This window comes from Epinephelus moara, chromosome 7 (assembly GCF_006386435.1).
Source record: "Epinephelus moara isolate mb chromosome 7, YSFRI_EMoa_1.0, whole genome shotgun sequence".
In the NCBI taxonomy this organism is placed as follows: Eukaryota; Metazoa; Chordata; class Actinopteri; order Perciformes; family Serranidae; genus Epinephelus; species Epinephelus moara.
In genome coordinates this window covers 40,738,539-40,761,316 of record NC_065512.1, presented here as the reverse complement: position 1 = coordinate 40,761,316, position 22,778 = coordinate 40,738,539, and the positions used below count along the sequence as shown (strand labels likewise).

At 38.7% G+C, this 22,778-nt stretch overlaps 1 protein-coding gene across 3 annotated transcripts in view; it reads right to left on the bottom strand.

Annotated features, from left to right (window-relative positions):
- wdr4 (WD repeat domain 4) overlaps positions 1–22,668 on the bottom strand; it is a 40,617-nt gene extending 17,949 nt beyond the window's left edge. For 2 of the 3 annotated variants that reach the window (XR_007570208.1, XM_050048341.1), the window contains exons 1-7: positions 22,537–22,656; positions 19,172–19,240; positions 17,800–17,946; positions 17,554–17,710; positions 10,027–10,139; positions 9,790–9,850; positions 3,077–3,181 (exon numbers count right to left, since the gene is read on the bottom strand). Coding sequence is in view for 1 of the 3 variants with exons in the window: in XM_050048341.1 (XP_049904298.1) it covers positions 3,077–3,181; positions 9,790–9,850; positions 10,027–10,139; positions 17,554–17,710; positions 17,800–17,946; positions 19,172–19,240; positions 22,537–22,619 (735 nt within the window). In the remaining 2 variants the exon portion in view is untranslated. Of the gene's footprint in view, positions 1–3,076; positions 3,182–9,789; positions 9,851–10,026; positions 10,140–17,553; positions 17,711–17,799; positions 17,947–19,171; positions 19,241–22,536 lie in introns of all 3 variants that reach the window. The other variant, XR_007570207.1, reaches the window with a different exon arrangement.
- Between the last annotated feature and the right edge of the window lie 110 nt (positions 22,669–22,778).

The window sequence follows — 22,778 nt, the reverse complement described above, 5'->3', positions numbered from 1 at the left end:
TGATAGCCTATGTGGATTGTTTACATGACTGAACAGAAGTATTTAACAGATTTAATGTAGACAGAGATGAGGTGCAAACTTCCCATAAACTGATTATAAAAACTGTAAGCAGTGCACCTGGCACACAACAATAGCCCCTTTTCCACCGCAGGAACTTTTATCATTTACCCGGGCTTTTGAAAAGCCTAAATTACCTGGGGGAAAAAAAACTTTTCCTCAACCCAAACTTTCCCTGAAAAAAGTACCTAGTAGGGGGGTAGGACTTTTCAGATTACCTGGAATTCTTGAGGGGCAGGGCTGCGTGCCGAGAAACGCTGATTGGTGGACTTGCAGCGTTCCGCACTTCCTGGTACGGGCAGCCGCTGTAAACTTTGTTTCATTTCTACAGGCTTCACTTCGTTTGTGTTTTGATTAAGGATGGGTACCAAAACCCGGTATTAAATTAGCCCCGGAGCTAAATCATTAAAGACCGTACTATTGTTAAGCGCTAACGGTATCGGTTCTTTTGTGCCGGCGCTAAACTCCTCCACATACACACACACGCCTATACGACACGGTAATCGGTGAACAGCCGAGCGGCCGCAGTGGAAACGAAGTGAAGATAACTCAAAAATGACTCGAGTTGGCGGCAGCTACACTAGTTACTTTAAGTGACATTAACCCTTAGCGAGTAAGAAGCCAGTACTTTATCAATACATGTGTTCAGTAAGCATGAACATGTAAACATGTAGACAGAGATATTCAATATGCTCCATCCACAGTCTCTCATCCACCGACACTAACTTTATGTCTTACACAAGCACAGCACGCTAGTTCGGCTGATAGTGAATTGTTACTAATGAGCTCAAATGACAGCTGTCTGTATGTAGACTAACTTAGTTTGACACTTATCTTAAAATACTTTTAAACTGAGCTGCTGGCTGAAAGAAACAGCCCCCCCTCTTCCCACACCGACATGTAACCAGTCAAGCTGGCGGAGCTAAATACAGGGCACATGCCGAATCATCTACGTCATCACGCCAATTTCATTACATTTTCCGTAACTTTGAGGTGCGGTGGAAACGCAAACCACACAGATTACCAGGAATTATTTTACCCAGGTAAATACATTCCTGGTAAAAAAAAAGTTCCTGGAAATGTTGGTGGAAAAGGGGCTAATGTGAGAGGAGATGGACAGCCAGGACACTGTTGGGTGTTTTTGGTATGAAAATATAAGACCTGACAAATGAGCTCAGCAAGATGATTTTGAAGTACTTCAAAAATAATCCAAAGTATTTAAAATATAGTATAAATATAATTTTAGAGCATGTAATCAGCAATCTGTAGTGGAATATGTTTTATAAGTAACCCTCCCAGCAATGTCCATTAATAACACGCGCACGCACGCACACGCACGTGCACACACACACACACACACACACACACACACACAGAGCCAATTTTATGCATTATTGTAGCACTACTGTCAGGACTGAAAAAAAGACAAAGACAAGGACTGAGTGCTGTGATATTTATATGTGTGTGTGTGAGATTGAGAGAAAGAAAGACTGACTAAGAGAGGGGAAAAGAAGGTGGAAGATGAACTACTGCACATATTATTTTCTTAAGTTATTAACAACTTACTTTGAAGGCTGCTTTGTTACTTTATAAACCATCTGCCCAAACTGGCTAGCTGCACATATGCATGTTTACTAGGACTGGGAATCACACTTAAGTCACAATAAAATTTTATTACAACTTTAAATATGTTGCAATATGCTGAGTATTGCGATAACATATATTGTGATATATCGCGATTTATTACCTTTTTTCAACTGTAAATTGTGTCCCCAAAGGAAAACTTTAACATCTGTTTTGTCTAATAAGATAAAGTTTATCTCACCTCAGCCTTTTTTTTGGAGCAGCAAAATATATCTATTGCACCCCGAAAAAGCAATTGATTATATTATTCTAGTAGGCTACCAGAAGTTTCATTTGTATTTATAATATTAATAACTTACATAATTAAAAAATCAATACTTGGCAGTGTGTGACGATATCATATTGCCACACAAAAATATTGTGATGATATGCTACATCAATTTTTAAGGACTATATGAATGAGAATAAAGCAGAGTTTCCCAAGCTGACAAAACAAAGTAATGTGACAAGACCAAACCAAAAACAGAAAGTAACACCTGTTCACTTGCACATTAATACTTTTCCTTCTTTTAGACATTCCCTTCTCACACAGGCCTGCATGTTGGTACTAGATCCAGGTAGGACACAAAGGTAGGGAATAATAAGATAAAGAAAGAATATTAACCTTTCAGACTTAACAAATTACATTTTCAAATAGTTCATTTATCATTTTGTGGATATTTTATTACATTTGGAAATCAATTACCCTGAATTTAATTTTGGTTGGATCAGATGTCTGTATTTGGTGCCCTGGAGATGGGGGGTTTTATTTACAAGCCACTGAGGGGCTTAAAAAGAGTACAGCCGAGAAGCCATGAATAAACTGCTGAAGAATGTCACACAGAGAGAGAGGGAGACATCTATTGATATCCTCTGGAATTGGGGACAATGTACAGCCACTCTGGAGAAAACTGATCACTTCTATAAGACAGTTCATTGATGTGAGATCCTGCTCACCTAGAGTGGATACCCTCAATAATAACAATAATAATACTAATAATATTTGTTCAATTACAACTTTATACCTTTGATGGTCTCATCTTGTATAAACCTATGCAACTATGGTGGTTGTGAGATAAAAACCTGCACCAGCCTTTGAGTGTGTTTTGGTTGAATTCTTTTTTTTTTCTATCCTAACTGAATACTCACACGACAAATGTATGTTAGGAGTTAGTGGTCACTATCATTAGTCCTCCTTTCCATAGTGATCCCTTTCTCACCGGACTACACTATACAAGTCTCTGTGTTGTGCAAAACACATTCTTAACTCTAGCTGAAGCTAATGTTATAGCTGGATGGATGGACGGACGAACGGTCAAGAAATCACCAAAGTCATTAGGACATGCCACAGCCTTGTTGATAGGGTATAACATGCTGTTGTTACCAATATGGTTACCTTCCGTTTGTCAGCCTCAGAGTTCGGGGTCTCTTCAAGCTCTTTGAGGTCCCAGCTCTGCAGCTTACGGCCTGACTCATACTCCCACAGCTTTATGGTCCCATCCTGACAAACACAAACACACTTCACATTACACTGAATCTCAACTGTACATTGATTATAACTGTCCCTGATGGAAGCTCGTATCAGCTTTGACATCATGTTAAGATAAGAGATAAGATAAGATACACCTTTATTGATCCCACAACTGAGAAATTCCAGTGTTACAGCAGTCAAGGGGAAAGAGTCAGATTAAAGATTTCAAAATTTAAAAACGTAAAACAAACTAGGCATGCAAAAAGAGTACAAAAAAATACAAGAAACAGCAAAGTTTCAAGTTACTGTCAATCTTTGCTGCATTAAAATACAAACTTGTGTCATGGTACATTATTACAATTTTTTTCTGATTTGACGTTTATGTTTCCTTGTCAAAAAATCAACTGTTTACATGGCTTTGGTTTATTAATCTGATTTGAACAATCTGGTGATAAGTATGATTTCCACCCATACCAACTCTGCCACCTCTCTACAGAGATGGAGACTGTGTCAAGTCAATTTTATTTATATAGCACATTTCATATGATATGCGTAACCTCAATTCTCATACATGAGAAACATAAAATATCATGTAAGATAGTAAAGTATTACATATATAAAAGAAAGCAGGACATGATAAAAACAAACAAAATAAGAGGCTACTACTATCATTATTCTTAAAAAAGGGGAGATAATAACAATAATACTAATTCCTTAAACAAATAAAAATACACTTAAAAACCTTACTAAAAGCTTGTGAAAAGAGATACATTTTTAGTTTGCTATTAAAAGAACACTGTTGTAGCAGACCGTAGTTCATGTGGAAGAGAATTCCAGAGAGTAGGACCATAATGACTACAAGCACCATGAGCTGATTCAGAGTTGATTTTAGATACAATGAACAGACCTTTATTTGTTGACGGGATCTCTCTGGTGTGTGAGTATTTTAAAATCAATTATTTGTTGTATTTGGAGCCAGTGAAGAGACGATAAAATAGGAGTTATGTTGTCAGACCCTTTTGTTTTTGTTAAGATTCTGGCTGCTGCATTGTGAATAAGCTAGAGTTTATTTAATGTCTGCTTTGTCAGTCCAGCAAAAAGTGTATAACAGTAACCCAGGCTACTGGAAATAAAAGCGTGAACCAGCTTTCTTTTCAGAATCTGACTGACACAAGAAGCATCTAACTTCTGATATATTTCTGAGGTGATAAAAGACAGTCTTAGAAATATTAGAGATGTGCTTCTAGCAGTTAAGTTCAGCGTCTAAAATCACACCCAAGTTTTTGACATGCTCACATGATTTTACAGACAGGGAAGTTAACAAAGATTGAATTTCATTCACCATCCAAAGTCTGATATCTATCAGACTGTATGAGATCATTTATCAGCTAAGGTTGGTGGTGGACACAGATATATATATATATATATATATATATATATATATATATATATATATATATATACATATAACTGTGTGTCATCGGCATATGATTGATATGAAATAATATATTGCTGTATTATGGACCCAAGCGAAAGCATGTACAATTTAAACAACAAAGGACGTAGAATTGACCCCTGAGGGACTCCATACGGAATGCCAACCTCATCAGATTTACAATTACTGATAAGCACAGAGAATGATCTTCCTGAGAGATATGAAGAAAACCAGTTTAGAACAGTGCCTTTAAGGCCTACACAATGTTCAAGGAGCAGAGGAAGAATAACATGGTCCACAGTGTTGAATGCTTTACTGAGGTTGTAAAGTACCAGAACAGAAACTTTATGATTGTCAGTGCTAATTTTAAGATTATTAACAACTCTGACTAGGGCAGGGGTTAACTGTGGTACTGTGGTTAACTCTAAAACCAGACTGGTAAATATTAGGGATGCACACGATTAGATGTCTAAACGATTAAACATCCGCCACCTCGGAAGTCGGCACCAGAAATATTAGTCGGTTAAACCTATTAAGTTTTTATTCATGTACAAGGCTGCTTAACTGTCATGCAGCCGCCCGCCACTAATGGGTGCTACAGAGCCATCAGACAGCAGTCCCCCTCCCAGCGGTAATGCTCAAATAGATTGGAGTTTTAAAACAGGACAGTGGGAAATTGAAGATTTCCTGTCGCAAAACCAGCGCGATTTGGCAGTACTTTGATCTAGAAAATTAATACTCCAGCAATTTATCTTTTTTTGAGATGTCATATTATTTGTTAACTTTTGTTGTTGTCATAATGTGGAGGGTTTACATTTATTTATATTTACTCGTGGTAGTATACCTTTGCACACCCGTCAAGATGCAGTTACAGTTTACATCCATGTCTGGGAAAACATGGATGCTTCACACACATCTCCCGCCTGGCAGCACAGAAGATCTATCCAATCAGCACAGTTTCAAGGTGGATATCCAAGATGAGTGTCACCAATTCAGTATCTGACTGAATGTCTCCCCTTGCGTTGTGAATTATGATGTTGAATAACGGCCAAAAAAGGGCTTTTGCAGAACATCATGATGTCACAGCAAAGTTGACCTTTGACCCTTTGGATATAAAATGTCACCAATTCATCATTTTATCCTATCAGACATTTGTGTGAAATTTTGTCATGATTAGCATATGAATTCTTGAGTTATGGCAAAAAACATGTTTTGTTCAGTCACAGTGACCTTGACCTCTGACCTTCAAATTCTGATCAGTTCATTCTTAAGTCAAAGTGGATGTTTGTGCTAAATTTTAAATAAATTCCCTCAAGGCGTTCCTGAGATATCGTGTTCATGATAATGAGACAGACAATCTAAAAACATAATGCCTCCAGCCACGACTATCGCTGGTGCGGAGGCATAAAACATGGAAGACATGTTGAGATGCACACAGAACTAAGCACAAACCTTTGCCAACACTAAATAACATGCAAATCTTTACTAAAGTCTGCTGATTCTTTATCATTTGGTTTAGTGACAAAGCAGCAGCTCAGTGCTGTTTTGCACCTGACCCTGAAATCCTACAGAACCAGAACCACTACAGTTACAGGGTTTTTTGGGGAAGTTTTTCCTTATCCGCTGCAAGGGTCCTAAGGACAGAGGGATGTCGTATGCTGTAAAGCCCTGTGTGCTGTAAAGCCCTGTGAGGCAAATTGTGATTTGTGATATTGGGCTTTATCAATAAAATTGATTGACTGATTGATTGAATTGATTACAGTTACAGATACAGTTGGACGGCAGCAGCTCAGCCCATAGGGACTTGGCTTGGGAACCGGAGGGTCGCCGGTTCAAATCCCAACCTGGACCAAAATATGAAGTGTGGACTGGTAGCTGGAGAAGTTCACCTCCTGGACACTGCCAAGGTGTGCCTGTCCATGTCAAAAGAAAATCAGAAATCATCCAACAGGTGCAAAACCCATGAGTCACATTTCCAGAACCTAATTGACTCCAGACTAAAATGAAGAACATGAAGCTCATATTATTAACTAGAAAATGCATTTCCTGGGGAACATGTATGTGGATGCTGAATGCTGAAATGAAACAAAATGCTGAAAATGCAGAAATATCAAACAAATTGCCACAAACATCTGAAAATCCTAACAAAGCTGAACTTTGACATTCGAATGGTTTCTGTAGCTGAAGGTATGTAGAAGTAGTGATAATTCAAAAAATGTACAGAAGTAGTAGAAGCAGTGCTACTACTAGTAGATGTAGAGTTAGCAGTAGTAGCAGTAGTTCATACTTTAAATAGCATATAAAGTAGAAAAAAAATAAAGTATGAATGTCCTTAAAGAGCTGAACATTTTGACATTTGCAGGGCTTAAAGTGAAAAATTTTCCTGAGCCTGAAACCTGAAACCTGGGGTAGGGGTGTACATCTTTTGCACAGCAGCAATCTTTGTCAATCGTCCTCGAAAGAGGTCCATCTATAATTTTGTCAAAGATGGCTGCTGTGCATATAACCCATTGACCCACACTTACCTCAGTTTTGCTGATTCTTTACTGTATTGCACCCAGCAATGGCATCAGGGTTGCCAACTTTTCAAAAAACCTTGGAGAGATTCAGTGGGGCCGAGCACAATTTCGTTGTTTAAGCCAACACATAAAATTTTTGTCTGTCAACTGATTTGGTAGATGCGATCCTGATCCCCCGCATCCTAACAGATTTTTGGGGCGCCTGCTGGAATCCCCCGCATCCTAACAGATTTTTGGGGCGCCTGCTGGAGATGGATAGGGCCTAAAACCTTACATGCCAATATCATACAGAGAGAGAAAATGGTGGTATAGTGGGGGTCTGGGGGTCCTCCCCCAGACAATTTTGGATGTGGTAGATGTGATTTCCTGAATTCTGGTGGGTTTAGGGGTAGCATTCTGGAGATGGGCAATACCTACATTCATTCAAAGCCACTCTGACTTGCAGGGCCTTCACAAGTGAACCTGCATTCAGCTCAGAGTGACTGAACTAGTTAAAACCAGAAACTAGGACTTGCCTATGTGGCATATAGCCTATTACTTTGTAGACACAAGACCCATTTTGGATTTAAAGCAAAATTTGTGGTTGAAATGGTTGAATATATTTTGATTAAGATCTAACAAATATTATTTTGGGAATAATAATACATTTTGTGTATTATTGTAGTCTAAAGAGCAAGTCTAAGAGTGCCTGGACCTGGGCCATTTCATTTCATTTTTGACATTTACAAAGCTCTCCAAATGCCTTTTGACAGAGCTGTGGAAATTAATCACAAAGTCACTTTTATGCTATAGATATTTTTTCTCAGCCAGTTATATTCTCTTCTGACCTGTGAAGACCCTGCATGATCATCCTTGCTGGCCTCTGGTCCACTTTCTCCTCCCTGACCCTGCTCTTTCTATTGTAGCAATAAAGATTAAAAAAAATATGTGGAAAGCAAAATTTCGAAATAGAATTGGGAATAGTAGTAGTGAAATTGCTGTAGAAATTAACCTCAAAGTCACTTTAATGCTATAGATAATTTCTCTCAGCCAGTTATAATCGCTCCTCACCTGTGAAGACCCTGCATGATCATCCTTGCTGGCCTCTGGTCCACTGTCTCCTCCCTGACCCTGCTCTTTCTATTGTAGCAATAAAGATTGCACAAGTTCTTATTAAGGAGGAGAGGGTTTTTTCCTAGAATCAAACTAGCTAGCAAGCGATTCAATATAGGTAACAATAACATTAGTATTCTTGTTAACTAGCTTAACTTGATATATTGGCATCTATTAATTAGTCATCATTTAGCATCTAAATGCCAGATGCGTGAGAGTTGGCAACCCTGCCGTCTACTCTACTTCAACGCTACTTAGCTCTCTCTCTCTACCGGTAGACTACGGCATCCACACTGCATTTGAATGGTTTCTGTAGCTGAAGGTATGCATAAGTCGTAAATAATCAGAAAATGAACAGGAAAAATAGTAGAAGCAGTACTACTACTACTAGTAGTAGAATGCTGAAATGAAAGAAAATGCTGAAAGTGCAGAAATATCAAACAAATTGCCACAAACATCTGAAAATCATTACAGAGCTGAACGTTTTCACATTTGAACTGGTTTCTGTAGCTGAAGTTATGTAGAAGAAGTGATTAATCAAAATATGTACAAGTGCTGCATACTACATGTACTATTGTTAATGAGCATTATGTGAGTATAATATTGTATGTATTTAGACAGCTAACACTGATAATGTTTACATGCTGTTTAAAATGGAAATCCTGCTCCTGTCATGTCTGCATTTAAGACTTAGACTTACACACACACACACACACACACACACACACACAAACACAAACACCAACACCAACATGTCTGTGAGTTTGTGTGTCAGTGGTTGTTATCATGGTGATTAATGAGGGCCAGCTGAGAGAGCAGAGACAAGACAGGCAGAAAGCAGCTCTCAGCAGAGGTTTTTTTTTTAAATGGACATGGGACCTCTCAGACTCCTCCCTCCTATTCCCAAACCGTGAGTCCGATCATAGTCTAGCATACCACCAGAGAAATACACTACTCCCAAACGCACACATATCTTTGTGATGTTTGTGGTGTCAAAAATGTGATCATACTCACAAGTTTGACATCTGGTGCCCCTCAGCTGTTTTCCAGAAAATTTTCCTCTCAGTTTACAAAGGAGTGAATGAGAAAAAAATTGGTGCTCCCTTCGCTTTGGAGTTCACTGAGCCAAATGTGTATGTGTGAGTGAGTCCATGGGGACAGCTTTGCGACCAGCACAAATTTTCCTCCATTTTGAGATATAACTTGTGTATGTAGAGTGAAAATTGTGGGAATGAGAGCCACTTGTTGGAATTTTTTTTGAATATTTTAAAGCTGCACTCTAGCGATGATGTCACATGCTCTAGCCCTGTCCCATAGAGGCCCATTATAAATGCAGAAAATGTCCAAAAACAGCATAAAACTAAAACTGCGATAACTTAGTTAATAACCAAGTTATTGTGACCCATTAAAAGTTTGAATAAAGTCTCTAGCTGAAAGTAAGTAGTTAGTTGCCAAAAAACATATGGAAGATGAAATAACAAGAATAAAGATTTGAATATCAATAGTGTGGCTGCAGAAGCATCCACACTAGTAAGTGGCCTGTGTGAATATGCATATGTGTGTTAATGTAACTTTGGGAAATGCACACACACCCCTGATCCAGACAGCAGCCAGTGTGGATGACCTGGTGGCACCAGCAGAGCACTGACAAACCTGACAGAAAAACAAGAACAGTATTGATCAAATCAAACTTAACCTGATACCCCAATGAGAACACACGCGCACACACACACACACACACACACACACACACACACACACACACACACACACACACACACACTCACACACACACAACACGGTTCTTTCGTGTACATTCAGTAACTCACTGTTGATGTCCTAGACAGAAGGACTGGATGTTGTACGGAGACCTGAGGTAGCTCACTCTGATCTTCTCATCACGGTCGGCTGTGATGATGTACTTGTCGTCTGGTGACATACTCTGAAAGACAGCAGAAGGGGACAATCAGGCAGACACACATTCTGAGACAATGGTACACTAATACTTGCCCACAGTAAGGCCATCTGTGTGTGGGACTGCACTCCCTTGATTCCCATCATACAGAGTTTAAAAAACATATCTTTTTTTTTTAAAAAACAAACCAAGCCTTGTATGCATTGTCTTTTACTAGCTTAAACAATGTCATGAAATCTGGGTTTAATAGCCAATTTTTATTGCACTTCCCCATGTTGTCCAGGGTACAGCAACAGCTAGCTAGAAGGCAGTGGACCACCTGCTTTGAGCACCGTGGCTGGAAACAAAGTATGAGTGTTGTTGGTTCTGCTATTCTGATGTGCGTGATGTTCATATAATAAGCATTTGGTAAGTTTTCTGTTAAAAGACAGATGTTACCAATTGTTCTGAAATTTTAGAATGCAACAACAGACAAAAACAATGAAATTTTACCTCCAATGTCTCATGCATTTTCAAGACTTTTGAAATATTGATTAAAGGCAATATATTATGAATTAAGGCCTAATTTTAAGATGAACGAATTCAGTGCCCTTAAAGACTTTAAGAATGTAAAGAAATCCTGATCAAAATGGACTTGAAACATCAGAGTAGTGCTTGAAAATTAGAATTTGATGGTACTTCCAGTAGTTCAAGCAGATAAGCAGTTTGACAAAAAAAAAAAAATCTCAACACAAGATGTTTTTTCATGGCAGAATTTGTTTGCTGGGCCAAGAGCAGAAGGCAGAGTATTTTGTTTAGGACTGAGCAGTAACATAACATGTATTTTGGACTGACCACTGCAATGATATCGTAATGGTGTCTCGTAAACCCATGAGGGTTGGGCATATTTTTTTTTTTTTAATTTTATATACTTTATTAATCCCCGAGGGGAAATTCAATTTTACACTCTGTTGTCAATTACACACAGGTCCGAACACACACATGCACAAACTGGACCTATACATGCACTAAATGGAGAGATGTCAGAGTGGGCTGCCCATGACAGGTGCTCCGAGCAGTTGGGGGGTTCAGTGCCTTGCTCAGGGACACCTCGGCAGTGCCCAGGAGGTGAACTGGCACCTCTCCAGCTACCACTCCACGCTCCACATTTTTGGTCCAGACGGGGGACTTGAACAGGCGACCCTCTGGTTCCCAACCCAAGTCCCTATGGACTGAGCTACTGCCGCCCCTATGTTTGTGTTTATGACACACACACACAATATAATCAATCAATCTACAAAGGAAGTGTCTGATGGAACAGACAAGGTCTGTCACAATAACAACCTTTGGAGGATGAAATTGTACTTAAGGCCCACTTCCCCCTGGAGGAAGAGGTCATCCCTCAGAGCAGACTTACCATCAGGACTCATTCAGGGTCAAAATGCAGACCCCACACAAGGAAGTTTTCTTTAGGATCACCAGTTCTTAGGTGAATGTTGATGTTTTTGGTTCTGTATTGTTTAAGGCAGTTTGCCAATTTTGTAGCATTAGGGGTAAGTATGGAGCAGAGGAAGGGAGAAAATAGTGAATATGGCAACCCAGAAAAAGTTATTGAAAATAGCTTCATATAATGTGAATGGGATACTTAATCCAATTAAAAGGTCCAAGATATTAGGTAAGATGAGAAAGGAGGGGGTGGGAGTGGCTATGTTGCAGGAGACGCACCTATCAGAGAGGGAGCATGAAAAACTTAAAAGAAATGGGTTTAATCAAATATTTTCTTCATCTTATGGAACAGGTCATAGAAGAGGAGTGGCCATAGTGGTATCGGGGAAGATTACGTTTGAAAAACTTTCAGAAACATTAGACAAACAGAGAAGGTATATATTGATCAAGGGGAGACTAGAGGGTGAGTTGTCACCATTCTTCATACGTTTATGCCCCCCCAGGGTCAGACTGGATATTTTACAGGCAGTTGTTTGATTTGGTGGTATCAGAGGGGGAAGGTATTATGATATGGGGAGGAGACCTAAATCTCAGACTAAACCCATAACTTGACTGTTCTGTCAGCGGAATACAAAAATCTACAATTAGTAAGAAGTTTGTAGGATTCATGGCAGAATTGGGGATAATAGATGTATGGAGAGAATTAAATCCTTAAGAAAAAGACTATACATATTTCTCGGCACCTCATTCAATATACTCCAGAATAGACTATTTTTTTAAATGTACAATAAGGACAGTTACGGGATTGAAAAATGTGAAATTGGAATAACAGACATATCAGACCATAGTCTCGCTATGCCAAGAGAAACAAAAGCAACACTTTGGAGGTTAAATATAAATGTACTAAAAGGACAAATGAAGGAGGAATATATTAAAGAAATTCAGACGTATGTAAGGGAAAATGATAAAGGTGTGGTGTCTACATCTGTGCTGTGGGATGCGTGTAAAGCAGTGATTAGAGGGAAACTAATAGCTAAATCAGCGTATTTGAAAAGGCAAAAACAGGAAAAACTCAATAAGTTAGAATCACAACTTAGAAAACTAGAAAAAGACCACAAAAATAAGGTGGATGAGAAAATAAACCGATATCAAAAGGATTAAAACAGAGATAAATTATATTTTAGCAAAGGAGATTCAAAAAAAGTTGATGTACATTAAACAGAGGTATTACGAAGCAGGAAGTAAGTCTACAAAGCTGCTGGCCTATAGATTAAAAAAGCAAATGACAATTAATAACATTTACAAAATTAGGGATTAATTTAATAATTTGACAAAATATAAGACAGTGGACACATAAATGTTTTGAAACATATTACAAGAATCTATATTCTCAACCAAAGATAAGTAATGTCAATCAGATATTCCAATTGTTAGATTCATTTTATTTACCAAGAGTGACAGAGGACCAGGGAACCATTGATCCCCCTATTAAAAAAATGCATTTAACTGGGTTCTAAAAGAGGGAGAAATTACAAACTCTTGGAGGGAAGCCTTAATTTCGGTTATTCCGAAAGAAGGAAAGGACAAAATGGAATGCTAATTATAGACCAGTTAGTGTTCTTAATCAAGACTACAGATTATTCACTGCTATCCTAGCCAGACGCTTAGAAACAATTTTGCCAGATATAATACATCAGGACCAAACCGGATTTATTAAACAGAGACAGACACAGGACTAGGGTTGGGATCCGGATCCGGTTCTTTTTTGGAACCGGGTCCAAAGTTCCGGTTCCGGAACCAGTTCCATCACATTTGGAGTAACGGTTCCTGCAAACGGTTCCTAGACTGTAAAAAAAAAATGTCACGTGCATTTCCATTAGAGTGCGGCATGGGCCGCATATTTCTGTCTGAACCCGACCGAGCCCGACATTATTTAATTACTAAAGCACTGAGTTTGTGTCACACAGTTGTTATGGTTACAGGCTATTTAACAGGCTGGGCGCGTGTCTATATATAATAAACCCAAAGCCAGGATTAAAATTAATGGAAATCTCTCAAACTCTTTCACACTAGAACGTGGGTGTCGTCAAGGCTGTTCAATTAGCCCTCTCCTATTTGCTATTTATTTGGAACCTCTGAGCCAATGGATAAAACAAAATGAAAATCAAAACTTTGCCAGTAGAAGTAACAGACAAAGACTTTACAGAGTGGGATAAATTCATCTCAAGATACATTTGGCAGGGGAAAAAAAACACGCATAAGATTTAGAACTCTACAGTTGCCCAAAGTTAAAGGGGGGGCTAGCTCTGCCATGTCTTAAGAGCTATTATCAGGCTGCACAACTAAAAACTTTGTGGAGCCTGTGCAATCCTTCCTACAGAGCAAGATGGAAGGACATTGAGTGTCATACGTCAAATACTATTCCAATACAGGCCATGATAAATGATGCAAAATTGAGGGAACATCTTAATGAAGAGTTAAATCCATGGCTGGGTGTATCCCTTAACATATGGTTTGAGATTATATCAAAGAATAGCCTGACAGAGCAGAGTAGGGTACTGCGATGGATTGCACATGATTCAGATTTTACACCCAACAAATAGGAGGTTCAGTAGATGGGGCGGGGGACCAACAATATTTTGGGAGCTTTTTAAAAAGACGGTTATTAAAAGTTTTCAAGATCTAAAAAATCAATATGGCTTAAACAATCAGGATTTATACAGATATCTACAGATGAGGCATTATATGGAACAAACTACAAAAAAGTTCAGTTACGTTGAGGTAGAGTCAGGAATTATTAAAGTATTTATTTCGGCATATGAATCGGACCCGGGCAAGAAATTAATCACAAAATTGTATAAAGAAGTGGAAAATTTAAAAAGGTAACAATACAACATATATAAAAGAAAAGTGGGAGAAAGAGGCTGGAAGGATGTTATCAGAGGAGGAATGGGAGAAGATCAGTGAGCAACAATGGAAAACAACATGCTCCCATGGAATATGGCTGGCAGACCATAGTAAGATATTTTATTTCACCAGCAGACGAGATGTTGGAGACTATGTGGTGAAAATAAAGCCAATCATTTTCATGTCTTTCGGGAATGCCCCCAGATTATACCGTATTGGCAGGGTTTAAAGAAAAGTATGGAGAAAATTTTGAAAGTGAAACTTCCATTTACATTTGATATGTACTTAGGAAAAGAGAGCCAGGGCATAACAAGTTCAGGGGATAAATATATATTCAGAATAATGTTGGTGGCAGGTAAAAAAGCCATCACCAAGAAGTGGCTAAAAAAGGATGCACCTAAAATGGAGGATTGGGTAGAGGTAATGCATAATATTTATAGGATGAAGAAGGTGACTTTCTCGGTTAGACTACAATCAGAGAAATTTAACAATTTCTGGAAAAACTGGGTGGATTTTATATCACCATTGAGAGCAGACTTTGTCCAGTAAGGGCACTGGGCCTTATAGATCCCCTTGATTTATGCTACAAGTTGTTTTTTTGTTTTTGTTTTTTTTTTCCATGGTTCACATGTTTATTTTCATTGTAACCCTCCAACAGGGAAAAAAAGGGAATGAAAATAAGGATTTAACTTAAACTGTGTGTTTATGCCTATTTATGTTTTCTTTCCCCTGTATAGAGTATGGGTTTGTTCTGTATATCTGGAAAAATGTATACAAGATGTAAGATGTGGATGGGATGATGCTGTCTGGAATCAATAAAAAAAGTTAATTACAAAACAAAGAAAGAAATTGTACTAAACGATATTGACGTTTTGTAGACTATTCTATGCTACTGATATATTGGTAATAAACTGCTCAAAAAAATAAAGGGAACACTTAAATCACACATCCCAGATCTCGATGAATGAAATATTCCAGATGAAAATCTTTATTGATTACATAGTGTAATTTGTTGAGACAAAATAATGTAAGAACAATCCATGGAAACCAAAATCATCAATTCATTTAGGACTGGATTCAGAATCATACCCAAAATCAAAGTGGAAAAATCAGATCACAGGCTGATCCAACTTCTGTGAATTTCCTCAGGACAACTCATAATGTGGCTCAGTAGTGTGTATGGCCTCCACGTGCCTGTATACATTCCCTATAACATCTTGGCATGCTCCTGATGAGACGACGGATGGTCTCCTGGGGGATCTCCTCCCAGACCTGGATCAGGGCATCAGTCAGCTCCTGAACAGTCTGTGGTGCGATGTGGCGACAATGGATGCTACAAAGGTGCTCGATTGGATTCAGGTCTGGGGAACGGGTGGGCCAGTCAATAGCATCAATGCCTTCGTCAACCAGGAACTGCTGACACACTCCAGCCACATTAGGCCGGGCATTGACATGCATCAGAAGGAACCCAGGGCCCACTGCACCAGCATATGGTCTGACAGTGGGTCTGAGGATCTCATCCCAGTACCTAACAGCAGTCAGGGTACCTCTGGCTAGCACGTGGAGGTCTGTGTGGCCCTCCTAGGATATGCCTCCCCAGACCATCACTGACCCACCACCAAACCGGTCATGCTGGAGGATGCTGCAGGCAGCAGAACGTTCACCATGGCATCTCCAGACTCTGTCACGTCTATCACGTGCTCAGTGTGAACTTGCTCTCATCTGTGAAGAGAACAGGGCACCAGTGGTGAATCTGCCAATATTGGTGTTCTCTTGCAAATGTCAATCAGGCTGCACGGTGCCGGGGTGTGAGCATAGGCCCCACTTGTGGACGTGGGGCCCTAATGCCACCCTCATGGAGTCTGTTTCTGACAGTTTGGGCAGAAACATGCACACAAGTGGCTTGCTGGAGATCATTTTGGAGGACTCTGGCAGTGCTCCTCCCGTTCCTCCTTGCACAAAGACGCAGATAGTGGTCCAGCTGCTGGGTTGTTGCCCCCTCCACCTCTCCAGGTGTCCTGGCCTGTGTCCTGGAATCTCCTCCATGCTCTTGACACTGTGCTGGGAGACACAGCAAACCTTCTGGCCACTGTGTGTATGGATGTGTCATCCTGGAGTAGCTGCACTACCTGAGCAACTTCTGTGGGCTGCGGATACGGCCTCATGATACCACTAGTGGTGAGGGCACTGGAAAAATGCAAAACTACCCAAGAATCAACCAGAAAGGATGCAGAGAGGGAAATGGTCTGCGGCCACCACCTGCAAAACCATTCCTAAATAGGGGTTGTCTTGGTAATTGCCTCTCCTTTCCACCTGTTGTCTGTCCAATTTGCACAACAGCAGGTGAAATTGATTCACAATCAGTATTGTTTCCTAACCGGACAGGTTTATATCCCAGGAGTTTGATTGACTTTGAGTTACACTGTGATGATTATGTGTTCCCTTTATTTTTTTGAGCAGTGGATATTAATAATAATAATAGTAATGAAATGTTTCAGGGAGCAATGAACTTTCAATTCTAAGGAATATTCAGACATTTGAATTGGATTGTGAAAAAAAGACTAAAATATTCTTTAAATAAATAAATATAAATTCTTCTCTTATCAGGTCAGTCTATTAAAACTACTTTCCCCTTGTGTTGTGAAAGAAATAATCTGTCCAACAGTTTCTCCCCATGTTTTCAATTTTCACACCAACTGCATGGAAAATCTAGCACAACCTTTTACATGCAGCTTGTGAAAAAAATAGGAATCAAAACCAGAATTTCAACTAAACATCCTGCCATTTAATTCTTATGCAATGCTGTATGTTAGAGACCATCAGTAAGTGAACAGAAACGTCTTCCTCCTTATCATTTAACTCTCATTTAACCCTCCACTAATGTCAATGTCCTGTCATGTCTGAATGAAGCTGTACAGAGCATTCATGTAAAAACCACACATGATGGTGTACAAACAAGTTTGTTTCAAGCCTACAAACACCTTCAATAACGGCATCTGCTGAAGAGGGACACAGGAAATACACTATACTGACAGATATTATCAGTTCTCCAGACTACAGTGGTGATAATTTTGTTTGCCCAGTGCTACTGTGTCTTGGTGTTCCTTACTAGAGCTAGCAACATGGACAGGTGACCCATCTTCAGCTCGCCCTCCCTCTGTGGCTCCACCACTGAGAAGGAGTACACATCTCCTGATTTGTCCGTCACCAGCAGCTCATCCTCAGCCCTGCTGAACATCAGGGAGGTGCACCTCCTCACCACCCACCTGACACACACACACACACCTTGCATCAGTATCAGTATCAGTAGAGTACATGCAGCTGCTGTGACTGGAGGACAGAGCTTCAGTCATACCTGATGCTGATACACTGCCATGAAGGCTCAGAGCGCAACAGGACCAGCCTCTTAGTGTCATCAGTCAATGCCACAAGCTTTCCAGATGGAGACACAGTAAAGGCGAGGACTTTGTCACTTCCTGTTTCCTCTGAGGCACTGCCATCACTAATGACAGAGGAGACAAGCCACAGCTGTTAGAATTACAATTCGTACTCCAAGTATACTCTGTCAGTGTTTTGGATCTATTCTCATCATTCTTTTTACTGTTTTTATGTCTTTTCCTTTACGTATGCATTTTTCTCGCACGTCTTTCTTTTTGTTTATTTATGTACCAACAGCGAGGCAGGATTTAATATGCATAAATGCTGCAAAATAAATGTTATAGCTAGGGCTTCACAATATGAGCAAAATATGAGATAACATTGTTGAATATTGCAATTAATTGCATAAATAAACACATTAAAGTGCACTCAGTTTTCCGTTGCTTTCAGTTTTACTGCCAACAAATTGCTTGTTGAATTAAAAAAAATTGAACAAACTGAACACTGACCTGAACTTGAAAGACAACAATAAATAATGATAGTTACATTTTAAAGTGCTGTTTTCTACTGATACGCTCTTTCAACTAACTCAGAAAGTCAGAGTGCAATATCACAATCTCTTGCATCACAACGACAATTAAAAAAAACAAAAAAAAAACACAGCTTTTGTGCAGTCCTAGTTAGAATTATTACAGGTTGTCTTCTTTTCAGAACATAAAGACTTTACCAGGGGCTGTATTCACAAAGCTTCCTAGCAAGAGTTGATCCTAGAGATGAAATTCTAAGAAAATTTTTAAAATAATGACGTTTTCTAAGAATTTCCCCTTACAGTTAAGAGTATGTCCTGGTAAAGATAAATGTTACTCACAAAGCATCTTAGACCTTAAGAGAGCTCTTAAGGCGAAGAACTTTTAGGAGTAGGGAGGAACACGTTTATGAGGCTTAAGAGTTTCTTAAGCAGAGGAGAAAATGGTGGAAACACAGAGTTAGGAGAAATATTCTCCGAATGCAGGATGACAGTGAGTAAATTAAATGCTATAAGATTAGATCGTGCAGGAATAATGTTTGTGGCTGATACCATTAACACTATAATGCCAGAAACAAAATGATCTCAACACTAAGATTGGAAAACTGGAAAATTGCAACAGCGCAGCAGTGATGACTTGGGTCGGTTTCCACCATCACTAGTGTCCACACCTTGCAGGCTCATACCTAACAACAAGGTCAACAACACCTCCTCACTAAAGTAAAAGTTTCTCCAAAAATGTTTAGGCTAAGTTAAGAGCTCTCTGAGAGTATTCTCAGAATGTTTGTGAAAACGGTCCCAGGAGTCTTGTGCCTATTCTTACCTGTTGTTATCGTCCTTTGTATTCTTTGGCTTCTTCTCAGCAGTGCTGCAGTCAAACACAAACGATTCTCTGCAAGAAAGTGCGGAAGAGCTGATGTTTTCAATTCGGATGAGTTTCTGCACAATGCTAGTTTCATTTTGACTTTATATTTTGCACCATTTATCCAGTGTGAGCTCAGTACAGTTTACCTATAGCATCAATAACATGAAAATAAATCACTTGAGGTCCCTGTTGGTGTAGATTTGAGTTCCTGGTTTGAATGACTTTGAAGCAAATAATCTTTTCTTCACTATCCACAAGTGGAAAGTAACCACTTATGATTACTGTTATTACTGTGACTGTGTGGCTTTTTCATTCACCAATTCGATCTGAAATTCTATTTCCATTAAGCAGATTATTAGGGAGCTATTGTGCTCAGTGTTGCCAGATTAGGCTGTTTTCCACCTAATAACTATAAATAAAAAGAAGTGAAATTGTTCTGGGTGGGTTGTGATCATTGTTTTTGGTTTTTGCACCATTTAGGCAGTTTCCTTTCCTTTCCTCTACACCTATGAGAAGCTTTTGAAAATGAGTACTGATTATTATTCTGTCATAGCTCTGTGATAAATAACATCATGGAGTTCTGTGAGAAAAGGCAGAAAATATATTTACAATATGAAAATTTAAATTTGGGCTACTTTCATGACAATTGGGCAGATTGGACTACTTTTTGTCTATCAAATCTGACAGCGCTGACTGCGCTTAACTTCTTTTAAAAAGGCAAAAGGGAAGAGTTATGGTCCAGTCGTGTTAATATGGTAATTCAGTATGCTATGAATTCCTTTTCTCTCAGAAGTATAGCTGAAGCCATTAGTCAAGTGATTGATTAGAAAAACAACCCAAAATTGATCGGTAACAATTTGGATATTTTGAAGTCATTTATTGAGCAAAAATCTTGAACTCTCTCTGGTTCAGTTTCTCAAATGTGAGAATTTTCTTAATTTCTATCAAGGTTTAGTGAATATTTTTGAGCTTTGAACTGTTGTTCGGCAAAATGAGACATCTGAAGACGTTATCTTGACCTCAGGGAAACTGTGATAGATATTTGTCAATCTTTTGACATTTCAAACACTTAATGATGAACAAATTGATTAAACAATGCAGCCTTCCTCAGAGGGAAATCTGAAAGTTAGATAGAAAAAATGTGAAACGCAACACATTTTTTGATAGCAACTATAATGTATCTGTGGCACAGAGTATCTAAAAACATTAGAATAGAAAGCCTTTATTGTTGTTGTCCAAAGAATATATAATGTGATTAGCAGTGCTACATCTACTCAGATGCCAACTAGTCATTAAAACAAGCAAGTAAAAAACAGACAACATGATCATTCATAAAATCTGAAATAAATAGTGTAAGAAAATAGGCTGTGTTGTGATGTTGCACGTGTAAAACAAATAGTGGCTTGCACTATTATTACTTAAAAATGATCAGATAACTTATATTGTTTATCTATTCTCTAATCAGAATCAGGCTGCATTGAACATTTCTTTCATTAACAATTAAATAATTACAAGCAAGGCTTTGTCGGACCAACATTCCCGAATCCAAAGATACTCAATTTTTCATTTTTTTTTATCTTGTCAATGAGAGAAAAGCAGCACATCCTGGAACCAGAAGCTGGAACCAGTCAGAGAATGTTTGGTGTCTGAGTGAAAAAATGACTTAAATGCTTAATCAATTATCAATATAGTTGCAGTTTACTTTTCTGCCTATCAACAGATCAATTGATTGAATAATCATTTCAGCACTTACGAAATCATTAATGACTTGTTTCTTGCCAATTTTAGACTATATTATAATTAGACACATTCAAATAAATATTGTGCTGAAAATTTCTAACTGCAGCCCTAAATAGGAGTGTTCAAACCTCCCACACCAGCTGTCAACTTGAAATACTGAAATCTAGACACAGTCATTTGTAGGGGGAAATAGAAGCACTTTTGCTACCCCTTGCAACCAGGGCGTCTACAGGTGTCAGACACTTAAAGTTTTTACTTTTTTAAAACCTTTTCAAGATCATTTTTAACCAAATTTAAGACTGATTTTAGGACACAGTGCCCTTTTCTTATTCAAGCATTGCAGGTAAGTAGTATATCTGTGGTCCTTTTTCTAGGTTAGATTTTTTGTAGGAATAAAATTATTAGAGTGAGTTAGATTAATCTACATTTTGCTAACAGGTAAGTGCTAATATAGAGTAACAAGAAAGTATTAGGTTCAGTGGTAGGTTTTTAAGATTTGTAATCAGAGGACTTGACTAATTTTGACAAAAATAAATTCAAAGATGGATAAACAAAGGAATACTTTGCACATCTATTTCCAAACAAATGCATTGGGGAGGGATGAGCAGAACAAAACTACAAGGCGGGTACTTTGATTATTGTATTGTATATTTTGATATAATTTTTACCCTGTGGCATTTTGGAGGCCTTGATGTATTTTTATATGAAGTTTCCCATTTGTGTATTGATGCTTTTCTCACTTTCCATGTAAACAAACCCCTACATGTTCATTTTCTAATATAACCTGCAAGATTTGGAAATGTATATTTTTTGAGAGTGCAATTTTAACAACAATTGACTTATGCATTTATTCTTAAGAATTTACCCATCTAATAACATTGTCACCATGCAGTTTTTATTTTAACTTCATTTCTCCGTCTATGTATAATATTGTAGATTGTCACACAAATTGGTGTTTGGTATTTTATGCCATCCCACTGCACATGGGTAATGTAACTGATTGCAAACTCACATCCACTCCTACTGAAGAGGGCTTCTCTGATAAAATACTATTTGCCTGATGAAAGTGTAGTTACAGAATCGTCGCAGCATTAAAATCATTACTTTTGCATGTCAGACACTGTAGGGTAGTTTTTCTACCCTACAGACCTCATTAATTTGAATTCAATTATTTTTATTAACTTTTAAGGCTTAATGTTAATGAAATTGAACACAAGACATTTTAAGACTTATTACGGATCTGCAGACGCTCTGCTTGAAATTGGGCATGTCAACTTCGTAGGTCAAGACTGCACCAAACATGAGATGATGATAATGAGATGACGGCCAAATTGTGTCACGCAGATGCCACAACATCTTCACACACGTTTCCAAACGTATGCGCCCTTTCATAACTCATAAAAAAACCGGGAAATGAACCTGGACATTTCTCTCCATGTTGCCCCAGTCTCTCCAAAACTGTGTAGAATGGTGAATGACTGCCAGCAGCTAACGGTGCTGACACCAAACCTGCAGAGATAACCCGCCCCACCGGTAAACAGTATTAATGACATCATGAAGGAAACGTTTAAATTGATTCGAACCTGCTCTGTTTGGTGTGAATGGCGAGGAGTTTTGTATCGCAGGTGAAAATAAGCCACTGTCCACAAAAATCCACAGCAGTCATGGCTGCTGTGTGTGTATCATGAGACGGCAGACCACGCGGAGAGGGAGATATTTTGTCGCGCGCAAATTACGTCACAATCTATACAACACACGCCCCCTCAAAAAAGAACAGAATGTACACAAGACAAGAGTCGCTAGTGTGCCTGCCGGTGCCGAACAA